The 26,843-nt window shown below is 45.7% G+C and overlaps 1 protein-coding gene across 9 annotated transcripts in view; it reads left to right on the top strand.

Annotated features, from left to right (window-relative positions):
• Positions 1-26,843, top strand: part of SIPA1L2 (signal induced proliferation associated 1 like 2) — a 216,649-nt gene that overhangs the window by 144,708 nt on the left and 45,098 nt on the right. For all 9 annotated transcript variants that reach the window (XM_032313305.1, XM_032313306.1, XM_032313307.1 and 6 more), the window contains 3 exons: positions 5,747-5,904; positions 10,907-11,483; positions 15,033-15,307. In XM_032313305.1, the coding sequence (XP_032169196.1) occupies positions 5,747-5,904; positions 10,907-11,483; positions 15,033-15,307 (1,010 nt within the window). The remainder of the gene's footprint in view (positions 1-5,746; positions 5,905-10,906; positions 11,484-15,032; positions 15,308-26,843) is intronic.

Genomic DNA, 26,843 nt, shown 5'->3' with positions numbered 1-26,843 from the left:
GTATCTGTGACTATTTAACTGGTCCAGACTCATCAACATCAGATATTATTTCTTGTGTTTGTTCTGGTAATAAATCAAGCTGAAAGCTGATTCCAAGATGTATTAAAAGTCTTGAGAGAGTTTACCACTGTTGCAAAAGAGTTCGGTGTTTGGAATGTTTGACTCCTGCAAAGAAAACCTAGCCAGCCCCAGGGAGTGATAAGAGAGCCCACTCTTGGAGGGGTTTTCCCTCTTCCTTGAAGACCCATCAGTCTCTCTGGGCCAGTCTGGTGGTCGGATTCTATCTCCCAGGGCTGTCTCCACCATGTGCTTCCCCTCTGCTAGTCCCATTGACAGATCATAGAGCAGCCATCATGGGGCGTTATCGGTGGAGAGAATGCCACAAATTGGCTTCAGACTTCGCTGGGACAGAGACCTTTTCTTCAGTCTCCGTATATAAAATGAATACAGGTAGCATGGAGCCTGGCACACAGTAAGTTATGATTTTTTTTTAAATGCATGCATACAGTTAGAGCTGCTCTCCTTGAAAGGGATGTCCAAGCCCCCAAGAGGTCCCTAAGGAAGAAGGCCAAGCTCCGAGGTCTCTGAGCTTCCATTTGAAGAATACTGGTGTTAGCCTAGGGACAGCCTTGACCTCTGCAGAGGTAATAGAGACACAGCTTGTTAGGTCTGAGCCAGGCTGGAACCCTTTCTCTATCTAATTTGGATAGATGGCTGGCTTGTCTTAGGGGGTTTGTGCACTTCTGTGGGTCCCTAATTGGGACTGCTAAGAAACCATTCATATACAGGAGGAGTCCGCCTCGTTAAATTACAGTACGAACAGTCCTGACTGTACTTGTGTTCACCTATAAATAATCATTTGGAATATTTTGGAAGAATAAAATGCTTATTCAGCTTTCCATGATTTGATTTATCCCCAGGCCCTAAATAGGAATGTGTACTTGTGCAGGACCATAAGCATGATTGTTTCAATAGGGTTGGGCTGCCGGCTGTCAGAAATACTCGTATCTCCATATTCCTCTTATCTTCACTTTATTATTAAATCATTAAAAATCTACTTTCTTGGTTTATTTCTGTTTCTTTATTTATGAAATACTCAGCCTGGCTCACTTAACTGGTTTGTACATATATGCTTCCAATTGGTAAAATATATGTTTTACATTAAATATTTTATACAATATTTTATATTGGTTATATATAGTACTCCACAATGAATCCTTGAAATGGCAATTAAATTTAATATGATCTTGATGATCTGAGATAAGAGTGGTTAACCTAGCTTTCACCTTTTTTGTGGGGAGGGGGTAGGGAAGGCTTGCCCTGAGTATAGATTTTGTGAATTTATGTGGTCACGTATGTTGGTTCCCCTCTCTTTCTTATTAGAATCTACGTTCATGTTTCTACTTTCCACAGGAAACTCTAGATATCTCTTAAAAATCAAAACTCTTAACGACTGGTGTTGAGTCTTGAGTAATGAGTACGTGAGGGTGTGTGTGTGTGTGTGTGTGTGTGTGTGTGTGTGTGTGTGTGTTGTGTGTGTTGTGTGTACATGTGCAGAATTAGGAAGGTCTCTGAAGGGGGAGAAGCTCACCCTCTGTGTTTGGGGGAGAAACTTCCAAGCAGAGGGTTAGCAAGTGCAAAGTGCCTGTGACAGGAAAAACTAGCCTGTCAGAGGGACAAGGTGGTTGTCTGGGAGGGGTAGAGTGGGTGACAAGGTCAGAGGGGTGGGAAGGAGCGGGTCAAAGGAGGCTTGCTCAGCCCGGCTCCTACCCACAGGACTTCAGATTCCAACCCAAGGGCTGAGATCCAGGACTTGTGATCGGTTTTCATGGGGATACATTTAATTTTTTGCTCAGTTCGGGGCTCATCTCTTTGAATTTCAGAACATATAAGATTATTAAATGATGCATTTTTCCCTTTGAAATCACGCAAATTTTTACCTATTTGCTTCTTAAGACAGGAGACTCTTTCTGGAGATCCCAGCCATTTCTAGTTTCAAATTACACTTTCTCTTCACTAATTCTGATTCCTAGAAACTTGTGAACCACATCCAACTGCATTTCTTCCATAGTGTGCAGACTGCTTCCCCCACCCCTCCAGAATGAGGTGCAAAATGCTTTTTCTGCCTTTACTAAGCCAAGAAAAAAGTAACAAACAAGCCTGTCTGCACAGAGGCTGATAGGTCTGACCTAGCTTGACTTGATGCCTCCTCTGATCCAAGCGGGGCTACCGGACAGCTTTCACTCAGTTTGGATGGGTGCATCGAGTTAAAACTGGTCCTGGGGAGCCCTGGAGTTTGGTTAGGGAGTGGAGAATAAACCTGAAGCTTGCATTTTCTGTCGCATCTGGATGCTTTTTGCTGTAGAATTGGGTGAGGAATCGCATTTCACTTCTCTTGTCATAACAAGAGCTTATGCCCGTTTCGCTGCTGGACTCAAGCATTGGAAATTTTGCAGGATGGACTATGTAAATCTGTCTCACGCAGTATTTATTTGTAACTCATTCTTACAGTCAGAGATGAGAAAGTGGTTCTTTTGGCGCTGAGACGTGTTGGGACCTTCATGTCTGGAAAGGAGGAGTTAGCCCTACAAGTCACCGTTCCTTCATCCCCCAAATAGTGCAGAGGGGGCTCGGGGACCCAGGGGCTCCCCTTCACCACCTGCTGGGCTGCCGTCCCCTTTCCCCTTCTAGTCCTGAACTCCGATGACACAGAACCTCACTGGCCGGTTGGAAAAAACACATCACTAACAACAAAAGAAAATATTTACCTTTAGATAAGAAGCTTGCGAAGTTACTTAGGTTATTTGATGTTTGGCAAAATCCTGGAAAGCACTTGAAAGTGTTTCGGTGAACTTTCCAGATGTTCTTTTTCTTCAGCCTCTCAACAAAGCCATGCATCCCATTAATGGGCAAGGTGTTAAGTTTTCTTGTTGTATTCTCCTACAAAGAGTTTCAGATTTTGCCCTTCTTAATGAATCACCTTACTCCCCGCCCCTCCCGCCCCATGCACTTTACTGTTTTGCCAGCTACATTTTGTGACCCTGGTTCCATTAACCAGACCATTAAACACCCGTTTTACAAAGCCCGTTTTACAAAGCCAAAGAATATGCTTAGAAAGGGACACGTTGTCGAGGGAACCAGCCTTTTAAGTGGTGCTTTCAGTAATCCTGTGCTGGGAAGTAGAGACCCGGACCCCGTGTCTTCCTTCCGGACGAAGAGCCAGTGGATGGGAACGGTTGTCCTGTTCGCTGTGGTTCCTTCAAGAGTGAGGACACGCAGACTCACGCGTTCACGCCTGCCCCACGCACTTAACTGAGAGGGCCGGCCAAGGGTGGGGGCTTACGCCGCACCCACGTAGGAGGAAGGGCTGCAGAATTCACAGCGTGGCTTTGGCCGTGGCGCGCACTGTCTTTTGCCCTTTGATCTGAGAACTCTTGTGTTTCAAGGACGTTAAGTCCACCACAGAGTCAGCTTTTGTGTGCCGTGTTCAACAGATACATTGAACCGTGGTGTTAGGTATTTAAAAGACATTTATTTTTTAACTTTTCATTCGTTCCTGATTTTCCCTTGTCTTATTTTAATACCTGGGAACCCTGTACTTCAGTTATTGTGGCAACGAGGGAAGAACATCATCTTCTAGTACGATTTCCAGCGTGTCCGTTGATGTTTGTTTTAGATATATACGTACCCTTGCTTCCATTCTCTTTACATGACACTTTTATCGTGATTATCATCTGTGTCCGCTGTAGTAAGGGGAAATAATCACACCGTGTAGAGGACCTCGTTGGCTACTGATTTTTTTTTTTTTTAACATGCGTCCATGGCACATTTTGACTTATTTAGCAAACATTGTTAAATTTAGAGATGGCTCATTGGGTCTGTGTTAACGTAGGTTTCAAACCTTCACCCAGACAGGAAAGCGACTTGTGTGTGTGTGTGTGTGAACTTGAACCCTGATGATTTAAATGGGAGTTTCTCGGCATATGAATCAGTGATTTAACTGGCATATCAGAGAACCCTGGAAGAAGGAACATTTCATCCCCAAGTTCCCAGACCTTTTATCATGCGAAATCAAAAGTCTGGGGCCCGACAATGAAATCTTCTTTGTATCTGGGTTGAAAAGGCTTTAAGAGTTGAACTTAATGCTCTTTAGGGTGAGGCTGAGTTGTGTAGGTGCCAAATAAATTTAAGAGCAAGCTCGTTGTCTTTGTTACTGCTAGTCAAGAGAGATTTACTACCTGAGATTATCGCATTCCTGCCGTTACATCACCAGCTTCTATAAAGATTATTGTATCTATTAAAACTGAAGATCACAAACTTGGTGAGCACGGACACTGTGGTTTTGCTTGCGTCAACTTAGAGAGTGCCCAGTATACGGGTTTATCGACCTGCGTTCATGGTTTTATTGCACAGCGTGGTGTGGCTGGGATCCCGTGTCTGCACCAGTCAGGTATGCCTTCGGCAACTGTGCGCTGGGTGCCGGCTGTGTCCCAGACAGACCATCAGAAACCAGGAACTCACAGTCCGTTAAGCATCTGCCTTTGGCTCAGGTCATGATTGCAGGGTCCTGGGACTGAGCAGTCACCAAGACATGTCTCCTGCCCTCCCGATGGTGATGACTTGATGCGGGAGAAGTAAATCAACTATCAGCCTGGTTCTGTTACAACTAATGCCCTCACAGTAGACCCGGGTGTGTGGCTGGAGTTGCCTGTGCAGGCTTCCCAGGGAAGTTCCTTTCAGGGGACGAGATACCTGACTTAGAGCCCTGAGTTGTCCAGGATCACCTTGCGGCGAAGGGAACATTCTGGGCGAAAGGAGAATGAAAAACGGAGTGTTACACGGAAGTGTCGTTACTCAAAAATAAAAATAAAAAATAAATAAAAATAATCACCATAATAATAAAGTGTTGCTGCTCTGGGGTTCCTTGTCGCCTGCCACATTTGGAATGTGTAAGATTATACACCATGGAGTTTTCCAGCCGTTAACCTGGTAGAATTCTGTGTTTCCGAATCCCATTTGAAAGGTCGGATTTCAGTGAAGTAGTTTGAATTGTAAATTCGCCAGTGCAGTAGCAGTCTCTCTGTGTTGTCGTAGACAGGCTTGCGGGGGAGCACAATCCACCAGGGAAGGCCCTCACAGGCTGGTGTAGGACTTTCAGCAAATCTGTACCCTCTCTTTCACTCTGTCTCCTTGCTTTAAGCTGAAGAGAGCTTAAACCATAAAATTCTTGAAAGCGGGTGTGCCTGGCTGGCTCAGTCATTGAAGCCTCTGCCTTTGGCTCAGGTCATGATCTCAGTTCCCAGGGAACCAGGGATCTAGCCCCCTGCCCCTCCAGTCCTACTCCCTGCTCAGCAGGGAGCCTGCTTCTCCCTCTTCCTCTGCCCCTCCCCCCTGCTTGTGCTCTCCTTCAAAAATAAATAAATAAAACCTTTAAAACAAATTCCTGAAAGCCTTTTTAGTGCTAAGGACTTAGTAGATCAGTGGGAAAGCTCAAGGCGAGAAGGAGTTGAATTTTAAAGCTCCAAGAGATGAACCGCGTTCAGCTTGTCTTTCCATAGATGATTCGGATGCAGCCCATTTTGCTATTCTGGTGTCGCCTTGAGGAGCGCTGACTTTCAGAGAGAGGCTTTTGCTTTCCGAATCAGTCCTTTAACATGGACAGAGGAGCGAGTTAAATATGTGGCCATGTTTTGTCTTTATGGAAAACTGTGTCTGGAACTGTATATGTTCTCTTTCCTGACCGCAGCTTCTGAGGAAAAGGCATATCGGAAATGACATTGTGACCATTGTCTTCCAAGAGCCCGGAGCACTTCCTTTTACTCCGAGAAGCATCCGATCCCATTTCCAGCACGTCTTTGTCATCGTCAAAGTGCACAACCCGTGCACCGAGAACGTGTGTTACAGGTGAGCAAGCAGACCCCGGTCTTCCATTCCGTTGGCTGGATTTCAGCAGCACCCTGTCTCCTGAAATATCTTTGTTTTCCAATTATTCTCTCTAGCCCCATAATTATCCTTTTTTGGGTTCTTTTCCTAATTATATGTCCACTGTCTTCACTCAGGTGCCTTCTGTATGAAATAATTGCCTCCTTCCCATTTTGAGCAGCGAAATGCCTGGGAATTCAGAATTGTAGATTACAGGTTTCCTCAGTTTTCCCCTTAAAAACTGCATAAAGCCACTGCTGAAACCAGAGCTTTGTTGATCCCAGCCTCCGAGGTGGCTGATGTGGCCATTTCAGCTCTTCCCAAGCGGAAGTAATGGTGGTAGTGGGAAAACACTGCTTCTCATCCAAGATCTTGGAAACACTCCCTCCCTCGGGGCTCCCGGGACCAGAGTTGACGCTCACATTGGTGATTTCCAAAGGCCGTGCGTGTGCCTCCGAATCCCGAGCCGCATGTTTCTGTTTCCTCTGTCCTCCCCTTTCGGGGGAGGTAGTTGCCCCTGGAAGATCTTGCCTTGTGGGGTAGAAGGGCGGGTGTCTGACCTGTGTTTAGAATCCAGCTGTGCTGTCCGCTGTGCTTTGTACAAGTTACTTTAATTTTGGAAACTTTCATTCATTCACTTAAAGTTGAGGATAAGAGTACCTACCTGAGTGTGTAGAATAAATAGCAGAAATTCTGTAGAACACCTATTAGTGTTCCTGGCACTCCCCAAAGGTCATTTCCCTTTATCATCCTAAAACTGTAAGTGCTGTTTCAGCCGCCTTCTGGGCCAAGTGGGGTGCACGCATGTGCGCTGGGAGGGGACGGGGAGGCGGGGAGGACTGTAGGGCGTGCTCTCCTAAACACAGAGAAACTGGTCTGTGTGTTAGATGTTGCTGGTTTTATATCCCTGCCCCACGCCCAGACCATCTCAAAGGAACACAGAGTCTATAAACTGGTCATTCTTAGCCCGAATGTCGCCTCACAGCTTGTTAAATGGGTTCATTCTCCGACCCTGCTGTGTGGTATGGTGATGTCACAGACGTGAAATTGACCTGAGCATCTGTGTGATCCCTGAGTCATATTTTGGCAGAAGACCACTGGCCTGAATGCCCAGCACTACCTTAAAAAATGCCGTTTAATAACAAGCATGACGTCTCCTATCTCAAGCATAGGTTTAAAACAGATAATGTTGGTACAAACATGGTAAGTGGGATGATTCTTCTGAGATCTCACCCGATGAATGGTAATTATGGAGACTAATCTTAAATGAACCTTCATAATAGATGAGAAATGTAAGCCTAAGGCTTTATAGAATTTGGTGTTATTTTATTGGCTGCTGTTTTTAGGTCAAATCAAGTATTTTTAATTACTTTCCATTTTAGTTTATACTTCTGTCACAAGGCGGTTCGTGAGCACCAAAAATCTTTAAGTTAGCAGTAATGTCTGTTTTCATTTGTTTCAGGTTTTCGGATTTTAATAAAATGACTAGGGAGGGACGTTGAAACCAGTACCGGGCTAGATGTAGATCTTACTGATAATTAAAGCAGACTGTGGCCGGTTTCCTATGATAGAGGTTAGCATTGTGCAAGTCACCCAACTGTGGAATCATTGGTTTTTAAGAAACCATGTGGGTATCACTTAATTACCATTTGCTAATGAGATTCAAGCATAAAGTGAGTAGAATGCCTCAAATTTTGAGAAGTGCCTCATACACATTCATACCGATCATGCTTAAAAACTTCATGAGTGTTCCTCCACAAGTCAGTAATAATCTTCTTGAATACTGTCGTCAAATCAATCCCCTAACATTTCACGAGGGCACATGAGCTCTGTCCCATGGAATAACGTTACGGTGCTCACATTTTCCAAAATCCCCTTTATAGGATTCTTTCATATGCTATTCCTCAAAACCCACCAGTGACAAAGTAAATTCATTAAAATAGTTTCCAAGGGAAGGGTAAAAAAACAGTCCAGGTCTCCTGACCCACAAATATCGTTGTGTGAAGATGGTCTCTGCTGATAAAAACCGTCATGTCTGGCAACGCCAGAAACACAGAAAGGCATGCGCTTACCTTCCAGAGGTCATCTGAGGCACCTCCCATGGATGTAGCAGGGTTCCTAGGAAGTAAGGCAGGGTCTCTTAGAGCCTAGAGAGAGACGACGGGACAGCATCCCGAGAGCTCCATGTACCATCATCGTAGTCTAAAGTCTTCAAAAAGCAAACTTAACTTTAATTTTACCAGCAAGAGCCGATGCAGAGCTAACCTTGAGGGACTGACGTGTTTGTATACTTTCCAAGACAAACTCTTCGCCCCATGAATCCCGTGGTAAACGAATGCGTACACTGCTCGCTGTGTAGCTTGGTAGCTCACCGTCGAGTGAGAGTGAAGCAGTATCTGTCCAAAGCAACGGGTTCCCTTTTCAAAAATTTAAGGCATAGTCCCTCCTGTCAAAAATTAGATGGTAGTGTTAAATCAATGACCAAAGCGGTGATTGTAATACTAATAATAATAAAGCAGTTTGCATTATAATAGCTTTGCCTGCAATATTTGGTTTCATGCTCACCGTAGCCTTTTGAGAATGGCACGGTCTAACCTCCATGCTGTGGATGAGGAAACTGAGGCATGGAGGGATGAAGCCACCAGCTCAGAGCCTCTAGGCAGGCTGTGGGGCTGGAATCCCAGACACGGCGTGGCATCTGCCCACCACCACTCTGCTTTCCCAGAACCCTTTCACTTGCGCATCCAGGAATGCTCACTTTCGTGTTGCTCCTTTCCGGGGGGGTCTTACATTTAGCTATGCCATCAAGTTACTTGGCTAAAATAAGAAATTCTGAGAGGCACCTGGGTGGACCAGTTTGGTTAAGTGTCCAGCTGTTGATTTCGGCTCAGGTCATGGTCTCAGGGTGTGAGATCGAGCCCCCGCATCAGGCTCTGTGCTCTGCGGGAAGTCTGCATGAGATTCTCTCTCTTCCCCTCTCCTCCTGCCTCCCCGCATGCACGCACTCTGTCTCTCTCTCTCATATAAATAAATAAAATCTTAAAAAAAGAAAGAAAGAAAATTCTGAAACACTTTCTTGTTTCAGCCCATTGGAAATCATCTAAATCTGGCCAAGGACATTCCTCTGACCTGAGTTCTATTTGAAAGAATTCTATAAACTTCGGTACCAGCGATCTCTAATTGATCTCCATTCCATAATACCATTAGTAATCCTTGAGTAGTGAGACCTCAATTCTGGCTGCTTTTCTTGTACAGCTTGGATCTGAGATACACAGGATTCCAGCTGATCGAGTTGTTAATATGCGTGCATGGTGGAAGGAACTTCCCGTTAGATATTAGGGTCAATAATATGGGACAAAGTCAATTGCCCTTTTATAAGATACTGCCCTCTAACCCCTGCAGAGCTCCTCAGTAAGCGCTTTTGGGGAACATATTTAGATAAAAAGTTTCCCCTGAGTCTTTGGCTTAAGTGTGTGCACCCTGCAGCCAGTCAGAGTAGCTTGAGATCCACAAAGCTAAGTACAAAAAGGTAATCCTACAAGGTGTCACGTGAGAGTGGACCTCTCAGGCCTTCTGTGGGTAACATTCTTCCAGAAATCTGTAATCATAACTGGAAGGAGAAAAAAAAAAATTAGGGGATGTGATCACGTGAGTTTCCTGGGATGGCCGGTCCCAGTGCGGAGATCGGCCACGTGATTCCACTGACTGGTTTAGAGGAGAAGCAACAAGGTGTGGTCAGCCTCATCGCAGGGCCAGCTAGCTTTGTGACGGCTCTCTGAGAGTTAAAACCTGAGGATCAGTTAATTCCTACGCAGTCTGGAATGTCCGCTTTAGAGCCTAGTCGTGGAGGGTGGCGGGGGAGATGAGTCCACTATGAGGTTGGTCCCGAAGACATGTCAGCCTCTGTAGCACTTCCACCACCTTCCTTTGAGGACACGAGTTGAGTCTGCCCCATCACTGTCTGGTTTCATGCACGCACGGCCGTCCCTGGATGGATTAGGTTCCTCTGTCCCAAAGGGAATCCTACAAGGTGTCACGTGAGAGTGGGGAATCCCCTGCCGCCAGGCTTCCATCTACAGTCCGGCTCCCCGGAAGTGACTCACTCTTCTGCGGAGTGTGCGGATGAAAGCAAAGGTGAGAGAGAGCCGGAGACTGTGATCTTTTTAAGAGTCTGACCAGCCACTTTCCAGACACCCAGCAGCACAGATCCGGACAGAATTCTTTCTTCCCTCAGTTCGCCGCGTTCCAGGATTTCGGCGATGGCGACGATGAAGCCCGGATTGCTTCCTTTGTTTACGGCAACACAGGGAGCATCCGCCCGGGCAGACGTGGCATTAGTACTGCTTCTCGGTTTCTCCGTAGCTGCCCTGTCGTTGCGGAGTAGATGCTGTCGTTGCTCTGGGATTCGTCGTTCCCTCAGTCCAGTCCTTCGTCGATGACCATTAATTCAGTCTTTGTAGTTGGTCTTATCCCAAGACAGGTTTGACACATTCTGCCTGATGTCAGGGAGCATCACTGTCGGTTTGGACACATTAAGGCGGTTGTTACTGTCACTCCACACTTGATCTTCTCAGTCCTTGCAATCTCTTAAAATTTTACCCCTATAAAACTTTCACGGACATTTTCCAAATGTGACCAAGTGAGCATTTCCTACAAAAATGGGACACCTAAAACTTTTGACCCTGTGAAGTGTGATCATGGTGTCCACTACCTGTGAGATCCCAAGCAGCCACGTGGGGCTATGACCTCATTTCTGTTGGAAGCATCAGTGTCTTTCCCAGTGATGACCAGCTGCAGAGTAGAGCACCAGCCCATCTGAGTTAGAAAAACAAACACACAAACCCTGGGCATCCAGAAATTAGTATATAACAGAAAGCTACAAAACAGATAGCCTAAGTTGAGAGTATTGTCATGTTTACTGAAGGTAAATATTACAGTATTAACAGTCATCTTGTTTCCTTTTTCTTTTTCTTCCCTTTCTCAGTGTTGGAGTTTCTAGATCAAAAGATGTGCCACCGTTTGGTCCACCAATTCCCAAAGGAGTAACTTTTCCAAAGTCAGCAGTTTTTCGGGACTTCCTTTTAGCCAAAGTGATCAACGCAGAAAACGCAGCCCATAAGTCAGAGAAGTTCCGAGCGATGGCCACTCGAACGAGGCAAGAGTACTTGAAGGATCTGGCGGAGAACTTTGTGACGACCGCTACTGTGGACACGTCTGTGAAATTCAGCTTCATTACACTGGGCGCAAAGAAAAAGGAAAAAGTGAAGCCAAGGAAGGATGCCCATTTGTTCAGCGTTGGAGCAATCATGTGGCACGTCATAGCTCGGGACTTCGGCCAGTCTGCTGACATCGAATGTCTTCTTGGGATTTCCAATGAGTTCATAATGTTGATTGAAAAGGACTCCAAGAACGTTGTATTTAACTGTTCCTGCAGGGACGTCATCGGGTGGACATCGGGATTAATGAGCATCAAAGTGTTCTACGAGCGGGGGGAATGTATTCTTCTGTCCTCCGTGGACAACTGTGCTGAAGACGTCAGGGAAATCGTCCAGCGATTAGGAGTGAGTACAGGTTCTGTGTTCCTACCATCTTTAGGTCTTCGATCCCAGATTTATGATGGCTTCCACTCTGGAAAATCCGCCATGATTGTGGCAGCTAGGGAATGCATTCCTGTTTTGTATGGTTCTAGGGCTTAACTCTAAATGCTGTGTCCTTTTGAGCAGTTGCTAAATATGTGAGTGGTGGAGACGCACCCATTACAGCGTGTTTGGAAAGGAAATGTTAAGCCAGCTTCCGAAAGGGAACATCAGGATATATTTTTATGGTATCTGAAAGAAAAAAAATAGAGAATCATCTAGATATTGTGTGTTTGTATAGAGACGGGCATGACCGGATCCTCTCAGTGGGAGACCAGCAGGCACACAGTTACTGTTGACCCTACGAATGACCGTGCCTTCTTTGCAACTTTAATTCTGTGTGTTTTTCTTTAGTGTTTTAGTGTTTTTCTTTAGTGTTTTTAGCAGGTGTTTTTCTTTAGTCTGCCACATTAAATATGTGATTATTCTCCAGCCACAGTTTCTTAAGGAGGTTTTATAGAATTACCCGTTAAGTTAGACTTAAAAAAAATTGGTCCTGAAAGAGATTTTTTTCAATGTTATTTTTAGTACATAACCCCTAAATGATGTCCACGGAGTATAACAGTTAATATTTCTTCTCCTGATTTTCACACAGAAAGATCCAGATTTCAGTTCGAGTCTGTCAAACCCATAATAGGAATAAATCAGATATAGTATAAGAACCCAAACATGCTGAGACAAAAGAATTTCTCATGTTTAAATCTTATCCCCAGGGGATGTATATTTCAGTGTTTAGAAAAGATTTAGTCAATTACAGATCATGAAAAAAGGAGGATTTTTACCCATTTCCTGTCCCCTTTCCTCCCACCAAATATAAATCTCCCCTTTGTTATTCAAGACCATGTATTAGAGACAATACAATCAAGTCAGTGTCTGCTAGCCTTGGAGAAATAATTTAATTATTTGTAGACGCTATTTACAGGAACAGACCTCAGTGCATTCAACAGTATTATCGGGTATACGGGCACAAACAGAGATGTGATTTGGGGATGATTCAGTACATGATTAGTTTATGTGTCTGGAGAACCGAGTTATCCTTGTGGGTCTTGAGATGTACTGTGCTTTCAATGATACCGGAAATAGTTCTTTTTAGGAGATCCACTGAGTCATCAAAGTCTGTGCTCCTGAAAATATAACACAAACAAACGCCACTTCCCCAACCACCAAAATGCACATTTCGTAGGTCCTTCCCCATTTGCTGTTTTGTGGACCCCATTCTGCCATGTTTCTAGAAGAGCAGTCGTGTGGCTAATGTGACAGGAGTGCCTGCTGTCCGGAACGTGTTTGAGGAAATATATTGTGTGTCTAGGATGACTTGCAGCAGGAGATTTTGGGAACAAACCATCCCACAGACAGTGGAGGGATTGGAACATGAGGTTAGTATAGATGCAGAGGCAAGAGGATCCCGTCTTCGTAGTGCAGATATGGGGAACGAGTGCTGGCTGGCGGGTGGTAGATTCGGTGTGCGTTTTATCGTGGTGGAAACTAAAATTAAAGGCGCCCATTATGCAGGTGCAGACCCAGGAAGGAATGAGAGCTGACACCTAAGTGGGGACAGGCAGGGCCAGCTATAGTCGTGTGCAACCCATGACCCGCCCTCAGGGGGGGCCCGCTCTTGGGAGAGCCCGTCCTTGCTTGAGTGCTCTGCTGTTACCAGTTCTAAATAGTGTTGGACCCTGAATTGGGCCCCACCGATTATGTGGGCAGTCTTGGGTAGGTACATGGATAGGAAGCCACCATTTTCCTGTGGTGATTGAGTCCATGTAAGTATGTAAGGAACTCCAGTTCTCTTACCCTTTATAAAGGTTAAGAAGCAAGGAACAGAAGGGAGGAAGAAATGGCAAATGGCCAAAGTGTGGCCGGTAGCAGGCTGTTGGAAGAAATAAGAAGAAACACAGAAGGCCCCGGGAAGGGCTTAACTGTTCACTCCTCAGTCTGATGTGTGGATGCTCAATTTCACCTGAAAATTGCACTGTCGCACATACGTAGACTTTTGGTAGGAAAGCGTCATTGAAACAAAGTTGAAAAAGAAGTGAAGGAAAATTTTATTCGGGGTGTGTCCTTCTCTGATAATTTCCAGTTAGTTCAGTTCATAACTTTGCAAGCTTCAGTCTTTCAAAACCTGACTGCAAAGACCAGCAATGCCTTGCCCCGTTTTCCTGAGCCCCCAGCTGTCGTGTGGATCTGTGGGAAGCCGATGGGCCATGTGTGTCCCCGTGCGGGTAACCATGGAAACAGACACAGCGGACATGCACCGAACCAGCCCAGTCCCACAGCTGTGCTTGCACTCATAGGTCTCACTGAACAGGAATCTGGGTATTCAGAGCATGTTTCCTGGAAATAGAGCATTTATTAAACTACAACTTTATGCATGAGCTCTGGGATTTAGGGGGTATGGGTATGATACATCCCGACTTTAGATTTCCCACAAATAAGCAATGCCGTCATCATCGAGTAACATTTAATGAGCCTGTGTTTTTCTGTCCGTGCGTGTACGTTACTCTCCGTGGGCACTTTTGAGGGTGGCATTAAGTAACGATCGGGGTCTCAGAGCATGGCGTGGGAAGCCAACCACCTGGCTTCCACATTCCTTTTCACGGCACTGCTGCACACTCACACTCTCCGGGAAGGTCAGAGCACTGAAGCCATCACTGCTTGGGGTTGCCCTTGGTCCCCAGAAGGTGGACCCCATGAAGGAGAGGTGGCCCGCAGGTGTGGTGGCTGGGTGAGAGGATCTCTGCTCCCTACCAGAGCGCCATCCTGCACAGTGCCCTTGTCAGCGGATGCCAGGGAGTCTGGCGGGCCTGCCCACCTTGGAACTTAATGGTCCTCACCACCCAGGCAAGCAGGGGCAACTCGCCCCCACAAGGGGGCTCCCCGGAAGACAGAGCGGGCCGTCTGGTGTAGAAAGCACTTGAACACATTCCCTAACATCCTGACTTCTGAGGCTGCCCTCCTGGGAGCAGCCCTCTGTGTGTTCGCTGGGAAGGGACTGGGGCCGTTGTAGAAGCTGGTTGGAATTGTCTGAATAGCTTTTAATGTTTAGTGGGTGAAACTGTCATCGTTTCAAAGGCCTACATTTTGCCGTCACCACGGTCCATCTGGAGCAGTGGGTTTATGTGCTTCGGAGCCAAGCCCACTGACATGGGGGAGGGGAGGAGGGAGTTACCAGAGCCCGTCTGATGCTCACGAGCTCCAGGGTCATTGTCTTCTAAGAAAAAGCAGGATGCCTGTATCAGGAGTATTTGTGCCTTTGAAGAGTAAAGCCGCTGTTTTATGTCCACTGTTCTCTCTGCATCCGATGCCACGGCTGCTTATGGTGAACTCAGCATTGCGATGTCCTTAGCGTGTCACCTGGGCCATTGGAGGGCAGGGCTGGGAGGCCCGTGCATGCACCCTGACCTGGTGGGGGCAGCGGGGAGGGGGGTGCCCCACAGCAACGTCTCACAGTCTCCCCCTCCCTCCCCCGCTCAGATAGTGACACGAGGCTGCGAGACCGTGGAAATGACCCTGAGGAGGAACGGGCTGGGCCAGCTTGGCTTCCACGTGAATTTCGAAGGAATCGTTGCAGACGTGGAACCTTTCGGCTTCGCCTGGAAGGCCGGCCTTCGCCAAGGGAGCCGCCTCGTGGAGATCTGCAAGGTGGCCGTGGCCACTCTGACCCACGAGCAGATGATTGACCTGCTCCGGACCTCCGTGACCGTGAAGGTGGTCATCATCCAGCCCCACGACGACGGCTCGCCCCGGAGGTAAGGCCTGTGAGGCCCGAGGCAGGGCTGACCCCTCGTTGGCTTTTGTAGCGGGTGCTGTCCCTGCCGCCCCTGCAGGATCCGCAGAAGGGGTAGTTGGGTGCGTCTCGGGCCAAAGGCATGGACCCATCAAGCATTAGAACGATTGAAAAAGAGCTTTAAAAAAGTTAGTAGCATGTAACAAATGAGCAACTCTAATTTTCTAAGACATTTCCAGGGACATTGCCCACATGCAGGCTGAGATATTAACAGAGGAGCAGAGCACCTGCTCGATGCCCCGGGACCCCTGAGAGCCCACATCTGAGAAGAAATGGTTTATCATTGCTCAGCCCTTAGCAAGTGAAATACTGTGTCACTAGAATTCCCTTCTGTGACGTGAAGTCATCGATTCTCAACGGGGTATGTAAGCGATCAGGCCTGCAGGTCTGGAGGAAGGATGGACACGAGGCCGACTCTGTGAAGGGACGGCGGCTCCATTCTAGGTGAACTGGCTCGGGACCTTGTCTGGAAGCTCAGAGCTGGGTGGTGGAGAGTGGGAAGAGAATGGGATTGGTAGGCGAGAGTGTTCCGTTGTTAGTAGAAAATAATCAAGCTCAACATCCAGAAGATACTAGGCGCAGAGGGGAAAGAAGGCTAATTCAGAACAAGCCATCTGTGTGGGCAGAGGCCACCGTTGTGGCTGGAGCATCTGCTAGTGTAGCTGTGAGACTTTCTCTCCAGCTCCAAGGGCCTTTCTGCAGGCCACCCTACAGGCTCTGACCTTTGAGAGATAAGGCAGGCTTGGAGTCCAGGCCTTGGCTGTGTGATCTCGGGTCCTGTGCATGCTCTCTCTAACCCTTGTTGGCTGTCCCTAAGATGGGTATTATAATAATGTCTACTCTCACGAAGATTAAATAAGAAGGATACACGTAAAACATGTAGCACCTTCTGGCATAATCAGTACCCCACGCATTTTAGTTAATTTAAAAACTTGAGGATGTTCATGTGAGTTTTTCCATTGCTCTAAAAGAAATTCTTACCATTCCAAGATCTCAAGATGACCGTGCCCACTTTCTAGACGTACTTCTGTGGTCACTGAGGTCATTCCTTATACTTTTTCTCCTGACTTCATCCTCTGAACCAGCGATGTCCAGCCACAGTTCCCACAGTGACCACGGACAACAACTGTGGCATCTGAAACAGCAGCCGCTGGCCACACGCAATGGCCACACGCTTGAGCTATGGCTTGTGTTACCAAGAAAGTGCATTTTTCATTTAAATTAATTAATTAAGATTTCCATAGCCACACGTGGCTGGTGGCTACCGTTGATTGGTCAGAACAGCTCTAAACCATGACATTTTTTTAGAAAACAGACCAGAGGGATACCACCTTGCTCCCTAGCTAACGTGCAGAATATCGCCAAAGTCCGTCTCTGGTCTCTGTTCGGTTTCTTACCACTCGCCGCCTGCGGGACTTTCTGTGGCCTTGTTTCCTGTATCTGCCCAGTAGGTTTAAAAAATACAGGTTGAATGAGTTGCCGCGTGTTGTGGGGAATATCTGGGACGTTTCTCATTGCCTTACCAGGTTCTGTCCCGTCCAGTCTGTTTGCTTTCCAAAAATCCCACCAATCACACACAGAGCTACAAGGGCAAAGAAATCAAAGACAGAAACTATTTTCTTAAAAACAAGACTTTGAAATAACCAAAGGCAAGTCCTTTAGACCTTTGAAGACACAATATTGTGTAAGTGAAGTGTTTTAATTTTTTTTTTTTTAAGATTTTATTTATTTTTCAGAGACAGAGGGAGAGAGCGCGAGCGAGCACAGGCAGACAGAGAGGCAGGCAGAGGCAGAGGGAGAAGCAGGCTCCCTGCTGAGCAAGGAGCCCGATGTGGGACTCGATCCCAGGACCCTGGGATCATGACCTGAGCCGAAAGCAGCTGCTTAACCAACTGAGCCACAAGTGAAGTGTTTTAAAATAAATTTTAAGTCAGTTCCGAGACGTTTTCCCATGTTGTAAGAGTTTTTCTACCTTTGGTGGAAATAGAGTTTATAAATCTAGTGAGTATCTGTCTTAGAGTTTGATTACTGCTGTGGAGTTAAACAAAAAAGGTTACTGCATTCTCCTTTTGAGTTAAAGAATGACATTTCTCGCCCATTTATAATTCTGGCCTACTGTTGCTCAGTAGAAATTTCTTTTTTTAGGCTTCTTAAGAGATCTGGTTAAAAAAAGATGTTAAAAATTATTATGGTTGGTATTTAAAACATATGATTTAGAAGAATACAATTTTCTGAGAAATACTGGATTGTTTTTTAGCTCAAACACACACACACTACCATTTAAAAGTTCGGGCTGTTACTTTTCTATCCAGGGACGCGTTATCTGCCTTGGTCTGTACATAACGGATTCTTTCTTTGTTTTAAATGCAAATGTTCTTATCGAAGCTGTTCAAGATATTTACAGATTTTGCCTTTGTTTCCTCCGAGTCTCATTAATGTCACTCCCTGAAGATACAGATTTCTCTCCTGATTAATCTGGAATAACAGTCCTCTGTACTTTGACCTTAGCCGGGATCAGAATTCGTGGTTTGCCGGGTAGTGACACTCCCCTTTTCTGCACGTCACAAAGGTTTCAGACCTCGCCTATATCATTTAAAATCCCTCCCACTCAGTCTTCCCGTTTGGTGGGAATTTGCATCTGTAAATTTTTATAATTTTTTTTTTTAAAGATTTTATTTATTTATTTACTTGACAGGACAGAGAGATCAGAAGTAGTGAGAGAGGCAGGCAAAGAGAGAGAGGAGGAAGCAGGCTCCCCACTGAGCAGAGAGCCCGATGCGGGGCTCGATCCCAGGACCCTGGGATCATGTCCTGAGCCGAAGGCAGAGGCCTTAAACCACTGAGCCACCCAGGCGCCCCATGCATCTGTAAATTTTTAAATCCATATTTCTGTGAGCTTGGGGTTCGGGCTCTGCCTGCAACTATCTGTCTGGGCTTCTGATAAAAGTACTTTCTGTTGTCAAGCAGCTTCACACAACGAGTCCTGACCCTTGCAATAACACCCCTTTGCTTTAGACTGCGACTCAAGGACCAACATCGTTTTAAATTCCATCTGTGCTCCAGCAAGTTTAGCCTCTGTGCTCTTCCCTTTCTCTAAGGAACAATGGCAGGGCGGGGCTTAACAGGGGACTGGATAGTGCTTGACTCATTGAAAAAATTAAAATACAGAACTTTTGAAAGAGACATCGCTAGTGCCATTTCTCCTTGGCACAAGGATCTGTCTCAAGCTACAGCCACACGTGTGATTGTAATGACGGCCTCCGTTTTCACACAGGGTTCTGAGTGCTAGCCAGGGAGGGGGCAAAAAAAAGAAAGTTCATTTAAATGGATGTGTGTGTGTGTGTGTGTGTGTGTGTTGTGTATCTTGCTGCAGGACCATAGGACTACAAAATTAGCCAAATCAGTGAATGACAAGATACTTCAGTCTTTGTAAGCATCGCATACAAGACAGTGAAAAATGCCTAGTTTCATTTTTGCTGTTATCAGCTGGATTTTTTTCCTGCAGGATTTCAGTAGGGAATAACTCGCCTCCAACCTGTCTGTCCCCATCAGCAGTAGGACAGGCCTGTCCCCTAATAGACTCACTTCTGGTTGTTCACACGTCAGACGGTGTTTGCTTATGACTCAGAAGCTGCTGGATTAAACGAAGTCTTTAGTTGGGAAAGTATTTATCAAAAGCCACCCCAGGGTTTGATGTCCCGTTCTCCAGCCTCCCGGTAATGGTAATTCGGCGGTCCTTCCGCTTGAAAGGGAGGCAGAGCTCTGTTTCCCTTCTCCTTGTGGAGTTGGGAGGGTCCCTTCGGGAATGCTTATTAGCTGATATCTTGCTGGGGTTGGACCTGGAGGCGGGATTCGCAGGGACAGGGAATGAGTGGCAAGAGGCAGTTGGGGAATAGTGCTCTTCAAATGGAAATGAGGTTTTAAAGGGAGGAGGGCATTTCCCAAGCAGACATCCCTGTGGCAAAGATAAAGAGGACTTGGTGGAAGAGGCTTCATTAAGCTCTTCCTCCCCTCTACAAGGGATCCCACGGCCCCAGCTCCCAGTCTCCAAAGGTGATTGACACTCTATCAATGTCATCTGCAGGCAAGCACATCCATTTAAAAAGGCTGATATAAAGGCAATAACAACTCATCAGAATTACACATGAGTTGTTATACAATGTGAGTAATAACAGTAAATAGGTCCAAGAAACGGGATGAAATTCCTTGCTGTGGCACCTGTATTTCATGTAATGTTTCATACTTTGTTGACACACCGTCCCAGACATATTTTTCTATATAATGCAAAACAGTGGAAATCGCCTCCTGTCGTCTAGAGCTTTAATTGTTCTTTCGTCATTCCACGGAAGATTTATGCTCATTTTATAAATTTACTTTAAGCTCATTCTGTAGAGCAAAGCTTGGGTTGTTCTCCTTTGCTGCTGGTTGCTAGATCGTTCCACACCCTGAAGTACACACACCTAGTTCCAGAAACTGAACAAGGAAGGGAAACTCAATTTCATCAAATTAGCAGGTTGGAGAAAGAGAGAGAGAGATCTAAAGTAGATGGTGAGTTGAGATCTTGACCTAAGTGAGATTTTTAGAGTTCCAACTGCTTTGTGTGGATTTTAAAAGTCAGTTACATTTTTTTAAAGATTTTACTTATTTGAGAGAGAAAGAGAGATAGTGAGAAAGAGCATGTGCACAGGGCAGAGGCAGAGGCAGAAGGAGAAACGAGCTTCCCGCGGAGTGGGGAACCTGGCACGGGGCTAGATCCCAGGACCCTCCGGATCACGACCTGAACCAAAGGCAGATGCTTAACTGACTGAGCCCTCCAGGCGCCCCACATGTGGTATTGTCTTAGGGGTACCCTCCAGGAATGACTTGTGAAATGTTCTGCATCTCTGCCCTGTCCCTCCAATGTCAAGTTCCGATTTTTCCCTTCCTCTTTGAAGTAAGAACGTTGCATTATAGAGGGAACAAAAGGTGGTGGCCTTGTGTTTACTCATTTAGTCTTTTCATTAACCCTTAACTGGTTTGTGCCCTGTGTGGGGCCCTGAGGCTATGCACATGCGGGGGACAGACATGATCTTTACTTCCCTGGACTCTCGTGGTCTACTTGGCATTCCAAAGGACAGGTCTTTGCATTCAAAAATGGATTTCTCAAACTGTGGCCACAGTTTCTTACTTGATACTGAGAATCTCAGCGCAGGAAATCCTCCACCCTCTCCAGTCAGTCATCGACACTACGGTGCTCCTGCCTTTTTGGCAGTCTGAAATGTGGTAATGCCCCTGACATTGACACAGGAGCGCAGAGGGGGACGGTGAGTGTGAGCGTTCTGTTAGGCAGCTGACAGGTGCGTGCATGACCAGTGTTCCCCACGCGGGTAATGGGCAGTCGTGGGTGTGTTCTTTCACGAAATCCATTCATGAAAAACCAGGCATCAAACAGCTACTGAGAACCTTCTGCGTTTAACTGTGAAGGATGTAATGCAGGAAAATGTTATTCCTGGTCTCCAGCTTTCTAAGGAAAAAAAAAAAAAAGGTGAGGTTGGCTTCCTGAAGAACTTCCTGAGCCCGTGGTTTAAGTTGGATGCTGTGCTGTGTGTGGAGTAGGTCAAGACTCATTGCCGCTGTGGCTGGCGAGGAAGGGGAGGGGGGCAGGCGGATGGATTATTTAGCACTGGATGGCCTTTCTTCCTGTGCTGTATGACACACACCTTTTCGATTCAAGACCTTTATTCAAAGGGCTTGGCCATGTGGGCTATGGTCTAGATGTGTCTTTTTCTAGGTACCATCTCAGTGTCTCTCTATCTGGATATAAATTAAGGAAATACGTAGAAAATTGCATTAATATTTCATGTAGTACCTATTTCCTATATGACACTGTCCTAACCCTTACAGTAAGTTATGCTATGTGGTTATCTCCCTGTTGGAAGCTTTTGATTTTTTTATGCAACAGAAAGAAAGAGTTTTTGATGTAAGTGAATGAGCATCAATTGCCCCTGTCACCTTGTTGGATGATTTGGAAAGAGTCTCTTAGCTATTAGCAGGCTATTAGCATAACAGACATTAAAATGATTAAAATATCAGTGATTACTTCAATCCCTAGGGCTATAAAAAGGTTTTTTTACAAAGCGCATAACAGAAAAGAAGCAGGTAGTTCATTTGAGGGGGTCTATCTGCCTTTGTTCCCAAAGAGCCTCTTAGCTCCTCATGGAAACAATGACATGATGTGGGCCACATTACTGATTCATTGATAGTTTTCTAAGGAGACAGCAGATGTCTTAGAAAGACCACTGAGCTAGGAGTGTGGGTTCCAGATGTGAACCTGTCCCCGATGGGTTGTATTGACTTTCCAACCTGTCTGAGCCTTCTTTGGAAGGTGGGGGATTTCCTTTTGACCCCCTCCGACATTTTTGTGATATTGAAATGCTGTGGTGTGTATGGAAAACGGGGCCATGCCATACAAGGTCAGTGGCAGACTGGAAGTCACGGATAGCACGACAATATGTTGTAAGACTTTTTGATTGATTACGGGGTTCGGTTAAAGGTTCTCTTGATGCAGTTTCAGAGTGCAGCAAATGCAAGTTACAATCGTGATTGAGCCCTGGTTGCTTGGTCTCTGGTCTGCCCACTGGAGATCCAGCTGACTTATCCAACTGCCTTTTTCTTTCCCTTCTCCCCCTCCCCCCCCTTTTTTTGGTAGAATATAACTTGTTTCTTTCAATCTTCTTGGTTTTCTAGGTTTTTGATTTCATGTTGCATCTCTTCAAAAGTATTCTCCCTGGCTATCCTCCCATAGAACTCTTCCCCCCTCTTAGTTTTAAAGTGGCATGTGTCCTGCTTTAGTAGAAGAAGCAAAGAATAAAGTAACAGGCTAACGATGAGCTGTTCTGTAAGAGAAGATACACAAAGGGAATTTTACAGCTGTACAATTTTCTACAACTCTGATTATCTTATAAATGTTGCCATTCTGTAGTTCTACACATCTACATATTTTCTGGGAAGAACTTTCATGAACATTGATGCACATTTTGCTATTTAATACTAGTTCCTTCTGTTTTATAAAAGGAAAAAAAAAGAGTAGCATCTATTTGACTGACTTCTTTCCTGTGAAGCCAGCACTTGTGAAAGCTTGCACGCTGCCTGTGATTTAACATGGGTCCAAAGGACGGTGCTATTTCTCAAACCTTGACAGCTCTGGGTTTTGTTGTGTTTTGTTTTGTTTTTTAAGATTTTATTATTAGAGAGAGAAACACAGTGGGAGCAGGAACACAAGCAGGGGGAGAGGGAGCGGGAGAAGCAGGCTCCCCATTGAGCAGGGAACCCGATATAGGTCTCGATCCCAGGACCATGGGATTGTGACCTCAGCCAAAGGCAACTGCTTAACTAACTGCCCTTATAGCTCTGGGTTTTAAGCCAAGAGCCCCAACTGTGTCTTTAATGGAGAGCAGCGTGATTCCTGGGGGAGGATCCTGCTAGGAATGAGTAGAGGAGAGTGTGCCGTGGCCCATCTAGGTGAGCCATCCAGGATGGCCCCGACGGCCAAGCTCAAAGGTGGCAGTGAGCCTTCAGAACTGGGGCCACAGCCCCGCGGTGATTCTGCCTTCAGATGCCCAAATGACTGATGGCTAAGAGGGTTCTTCCAGGAAAGTAGAAGGGTCAGTTGAAAGAAGTTGGTCTACGGGGCAGATGCCAGTTGGGGACTTGGCAGGGTGTCTCTCTGTAAGGGATGTGTAAGTGCAGTGCTTTACTGTGTAGGCAAGTACCTGTAACTGTGACCCTCGAGTGGGCACCCCTCCCCCCAACCGGCCATGCCCAGAGCCCAGGAAGCAGTAGCAGCTGCCGCCCTAGGACCCTGCCAGGGAGAAGCCCCTTCAGACTGCAGGACACGGGGAGAGCGCTGGTCAGTATGCTTACAAGGACCCTCATGAGCGTCCTTGGTCCAGGAAATAAGCCATCGCGGAAAGCCCGTTGTGCTAAGTTCAGAAGGACAAGGAGCTGTGTTTTGCAGAGTAAAGCAGTAAATCACAAGATGCTCCGAGGGCTCCAACGATGCCAACTGATCGTCAGTTTCACAGTTTTGTGTACCGCTGGCTCAGTGAGCTTGCATTTTATGACCACTTCGGTCCAGAGAATGTTTTTGCCTTCCTTCTAATACTAGAGTAATAGTAATAATACTATTACTAATAGTAATAATACTGTTAGACCCAGAGAAGTTCCTGGCTAGACAAACAGCGTTAACAAGTGTGTGTATATTTAACCCTGAAGTGGAGTGCACATGGATGTCTACCTGGCATGTTAATTAGAAGCATAAGTAGGTGATGTGCACATTTGTTACTGACCAAAGAGGAAATCAATATGCTCACATGTAAGTGACCCCCACGGCCCTCTCTAACGTCTTCCAGTGTCTTTGTTTGGCAAACAACCTGGGAAAAGTGTGCCAGAAGCTAAAAATGCCGTTCACGTCTGTGGGCTTGATTTGGTGTATGTCCACAGGAAGCCGAGGGCATTTCTCTTTGAGGTCTGAATTTGTATTATAATGCAAGAAGCTAAAGGCTTGTCGTTTTTTAGAAATAAAAAAATAAAATAAAACCTGTTTCAGTTACACACAAGATTAGCAGCTCACTTTGGGGTGGTGGGGGGTCATCTTTTTGTGCTAGGTCTTTTTGCATTTGGTCCATTTGGGTTTCCGTTGGTCTTGACCTAGTGGTCAGGAATCCTTGCTGGGTGCCCTTTCAGGACGTGATGCCCCAGAGGAGCAGGGAGATCTCACCTGGCATCCTTCACTAGAACTAGCCACAGAGACAAGAGGAGTGTATGCGGGGACAGGGACAGGTGTAAAGGGTGAGGAGTTTCTTTCACACTCCCTGTAACAGGGAGCTGTAGGCTAAGTGACAACTCTTATTTTAGACCTCTTCCCAGTTCCCTAAAAATTGGCTGAATTTTCTACCTGTGTCCTTCCAGACATTTCTTAGAACAGAACTGTGTTTGATTGGGTTTCATGGTATGTTGCCACATAAAATTAGTGGCATTTATTTGATGGTTTAGACCTAGAAATAAAGCAGAAACCTAGCTTGTAAGAGTAGTTGCTATAAAAGTGTCCCATACTCACAAAATTTATTTTGATTTTCCAAATAAAGCCATTCTTTCGAAAAGAGCTATTCTTTATTCAGGCATAAGAGCCCCAGTTTTTAGTATTAAGAAGATCATTTACATATGACTTTGTCCAAAAGGTTGGAAATGAAATAATTCCACCCGGAATCTCCCGTCAAGCGCGTGTTCGCACACGTTTGTGTCAGCACTCTTCTAAAATATTAGTCATGATTATGCATTTATATAATGTTTTTCCTCAAAGATTCGAGCTAAATTACAATGTCTTAGGAAAGGCTACAATCGAGGAGCATGAATGAAATATTTCACATGCCTCAGCCGTCTGTCTTCCCTTTGCTTTTTCTTCCGTTTAAGCCTAGCCCAAACCCAAACAGGCTCTGGAGATACACGTTGGTCCACAGGATCCAAGGTTCCTGTTCCTTTCATTCAAATATAACTCAAAAACCCCTCACTTCGACTCCCTGACGGGTACTCTCCGGTCCCCTGCAGGCTCTGAGACCAAAGCCCGGGGTTCACCTCACTACCCATTGACTTGCTTAGAGCACCCTATACGCTGGAAGACAAGAGTAGGTTTTCTTGATATTTTGATATGACTGCCATATCCCACCTCATGATTTCTAATTAGGTTGTTGGTCTCTGGATGAATCAGTAGTCCCAGGGGATGTGTCACCTACTTAAAGAGAAAAACACTGGGAAATAGTACAAGTCCATGAGTAAACGTTGTAGAGTCTTGGAGTTTCATGAAATAATTATGATAATAATAATAATAGCCATGCAACCCAGTGTAAATCTGGGCTTATCAAATTGACCAGTCGTTTAACTAGTGTGTTGAGGAGATCCAGGGTAATTTAAACTTGCCTAGGTTGGAGATAATTTTGGTTTGAAGGAAGGAAAGTTAAAATAAAAGATGAAGTAAAGTTTAATAAAACAGGCAGGAGTTTCTCCGTCAGATGGTTTATTCAGTCCCCTTCTAAACTCAGAGGGTAGCACCAACTATCCATTTGGTTTCCCGAGCCAAAAATCAGGTCATTGTTGTATTCCTACCTGTTTTTCCAAGGACTGTTGATTTGATGGGTGAGAAGTAACTTTCATCCAATACTGCTGTACCTTCCATACCTCCTGTCCCCCCAGAAACTCAGGATATCCTCTGTAACTCAAGAGTTCGAGTTCCACATGATGTTTGAAAAAGACCTTATTGAGGTATGACTGATGTCACGAGGCTGTATACATCTAATGCACACAGATTAGTGAGTTTGGAGATAAGTATACAGCCTTGGAACCATCACCCTAATCAGTGCCATAAGTGTATCCATGGCCTCCAGAAGTTTCATTCCATCCTACATATGTATGTATGTCTCCCTTGACATAGACCTTCTTTACTCATCACCCTGGGCACTCTGTGAACCTTTTAATCTGGTTTTACGTATCTTTTAGTTCTGGAGATTGTCCTGTATTGTTTCTTAATCATTTCCTCCCCCCTTTCCCCCCCTCTTCTCTTTCTGGTACCTCTGTCTAGACATCAGGCTTCTTGGATCCAATTTTAATTTTCACATGCTTGCGTGCTTGTAACAGTTTTAGAGAGGTCTTCAGTTTACCTTGGTCTTAGTAAACTTTTTTTTTTAATTTTTGAATTTTAGCTATCATGTTTTTAAATTTCAAAAGTTCTTTCTTATTCTGTAAGGATATGGTTGGTCAGTGAGCCTCACTGCGGGGTGATCAGGTGGCTTACATCTAATTACAACTCATTGTCTTTTTGCTAGAAGATCCTCCTTGGCCTTTTGTAGGCTGATCAGCATTCTGAAGCTGGGTTTGGAGGAAGGGGAGATGACTGTGGGTCTCATTTTCCAGTGAGACTTTCACTTAACCTTTTGTTTTCAGCCATGCTCTCCTCTGTTGGAGTCCCGATCCTTCAGGCGGAGTTCCCCACACCGTTGCTCCTGCCCCCTAGAGGTAGGGGTAGTTATTGCCTGACTAACTCCTGCCATGTAATGCTCAAACTTTCCTTCGTTCTCTCTTTTCTAAATCACCCCCTCCTAGGAAACCTTCTCTCTCACTTCCGCCTCCTGTAGTGCCTGGCACTTCCTGTCCCTTTGCCCCTTTCAGGGGTTGTGCAAGGGGAATAGTCACATCTTTCCTTGTCTCCCTCTACGTCACTCTTGGGTTTGGCCTTCCTCTGCTCTGCTGAACCATCAGCACTGTTCCATTTCCCTTCTCCCTGTGATTGCCATAGTTTAGAATTCCAGCTGTCTCGAGTTTGGTAGATGGTCCGCTTTGTTTCTGTTTCTCGTTCTCCTCATTCTTACATGATTTGGAAAAGAGGCTGAAATGTCCCTCTACCATCTTGAGAATGGAAGTCTCCTTTTTAAAGAACCACACCTTCTCCTAGTGGATTTCTCAGGGGG

This window comes from Mustela erminea, chromosome 14 (assembly GCF_009829155.1).
Source record: "Mustela erminea isolate mMusErm1 chromosome 14, mMusErm1.Pri, whole genome shotgun sequence".
Taxonomy (NCBI): Eukaryota; Metazoa; Chordata; class Mammalia; order Carnivora; family Mustelidae; genus Mustela; species Mustela erminea.
Note: the sequence above shows the minus strand (reverse complement) of the source record. Positions and strands in the feature narration are given on the sequence as shown.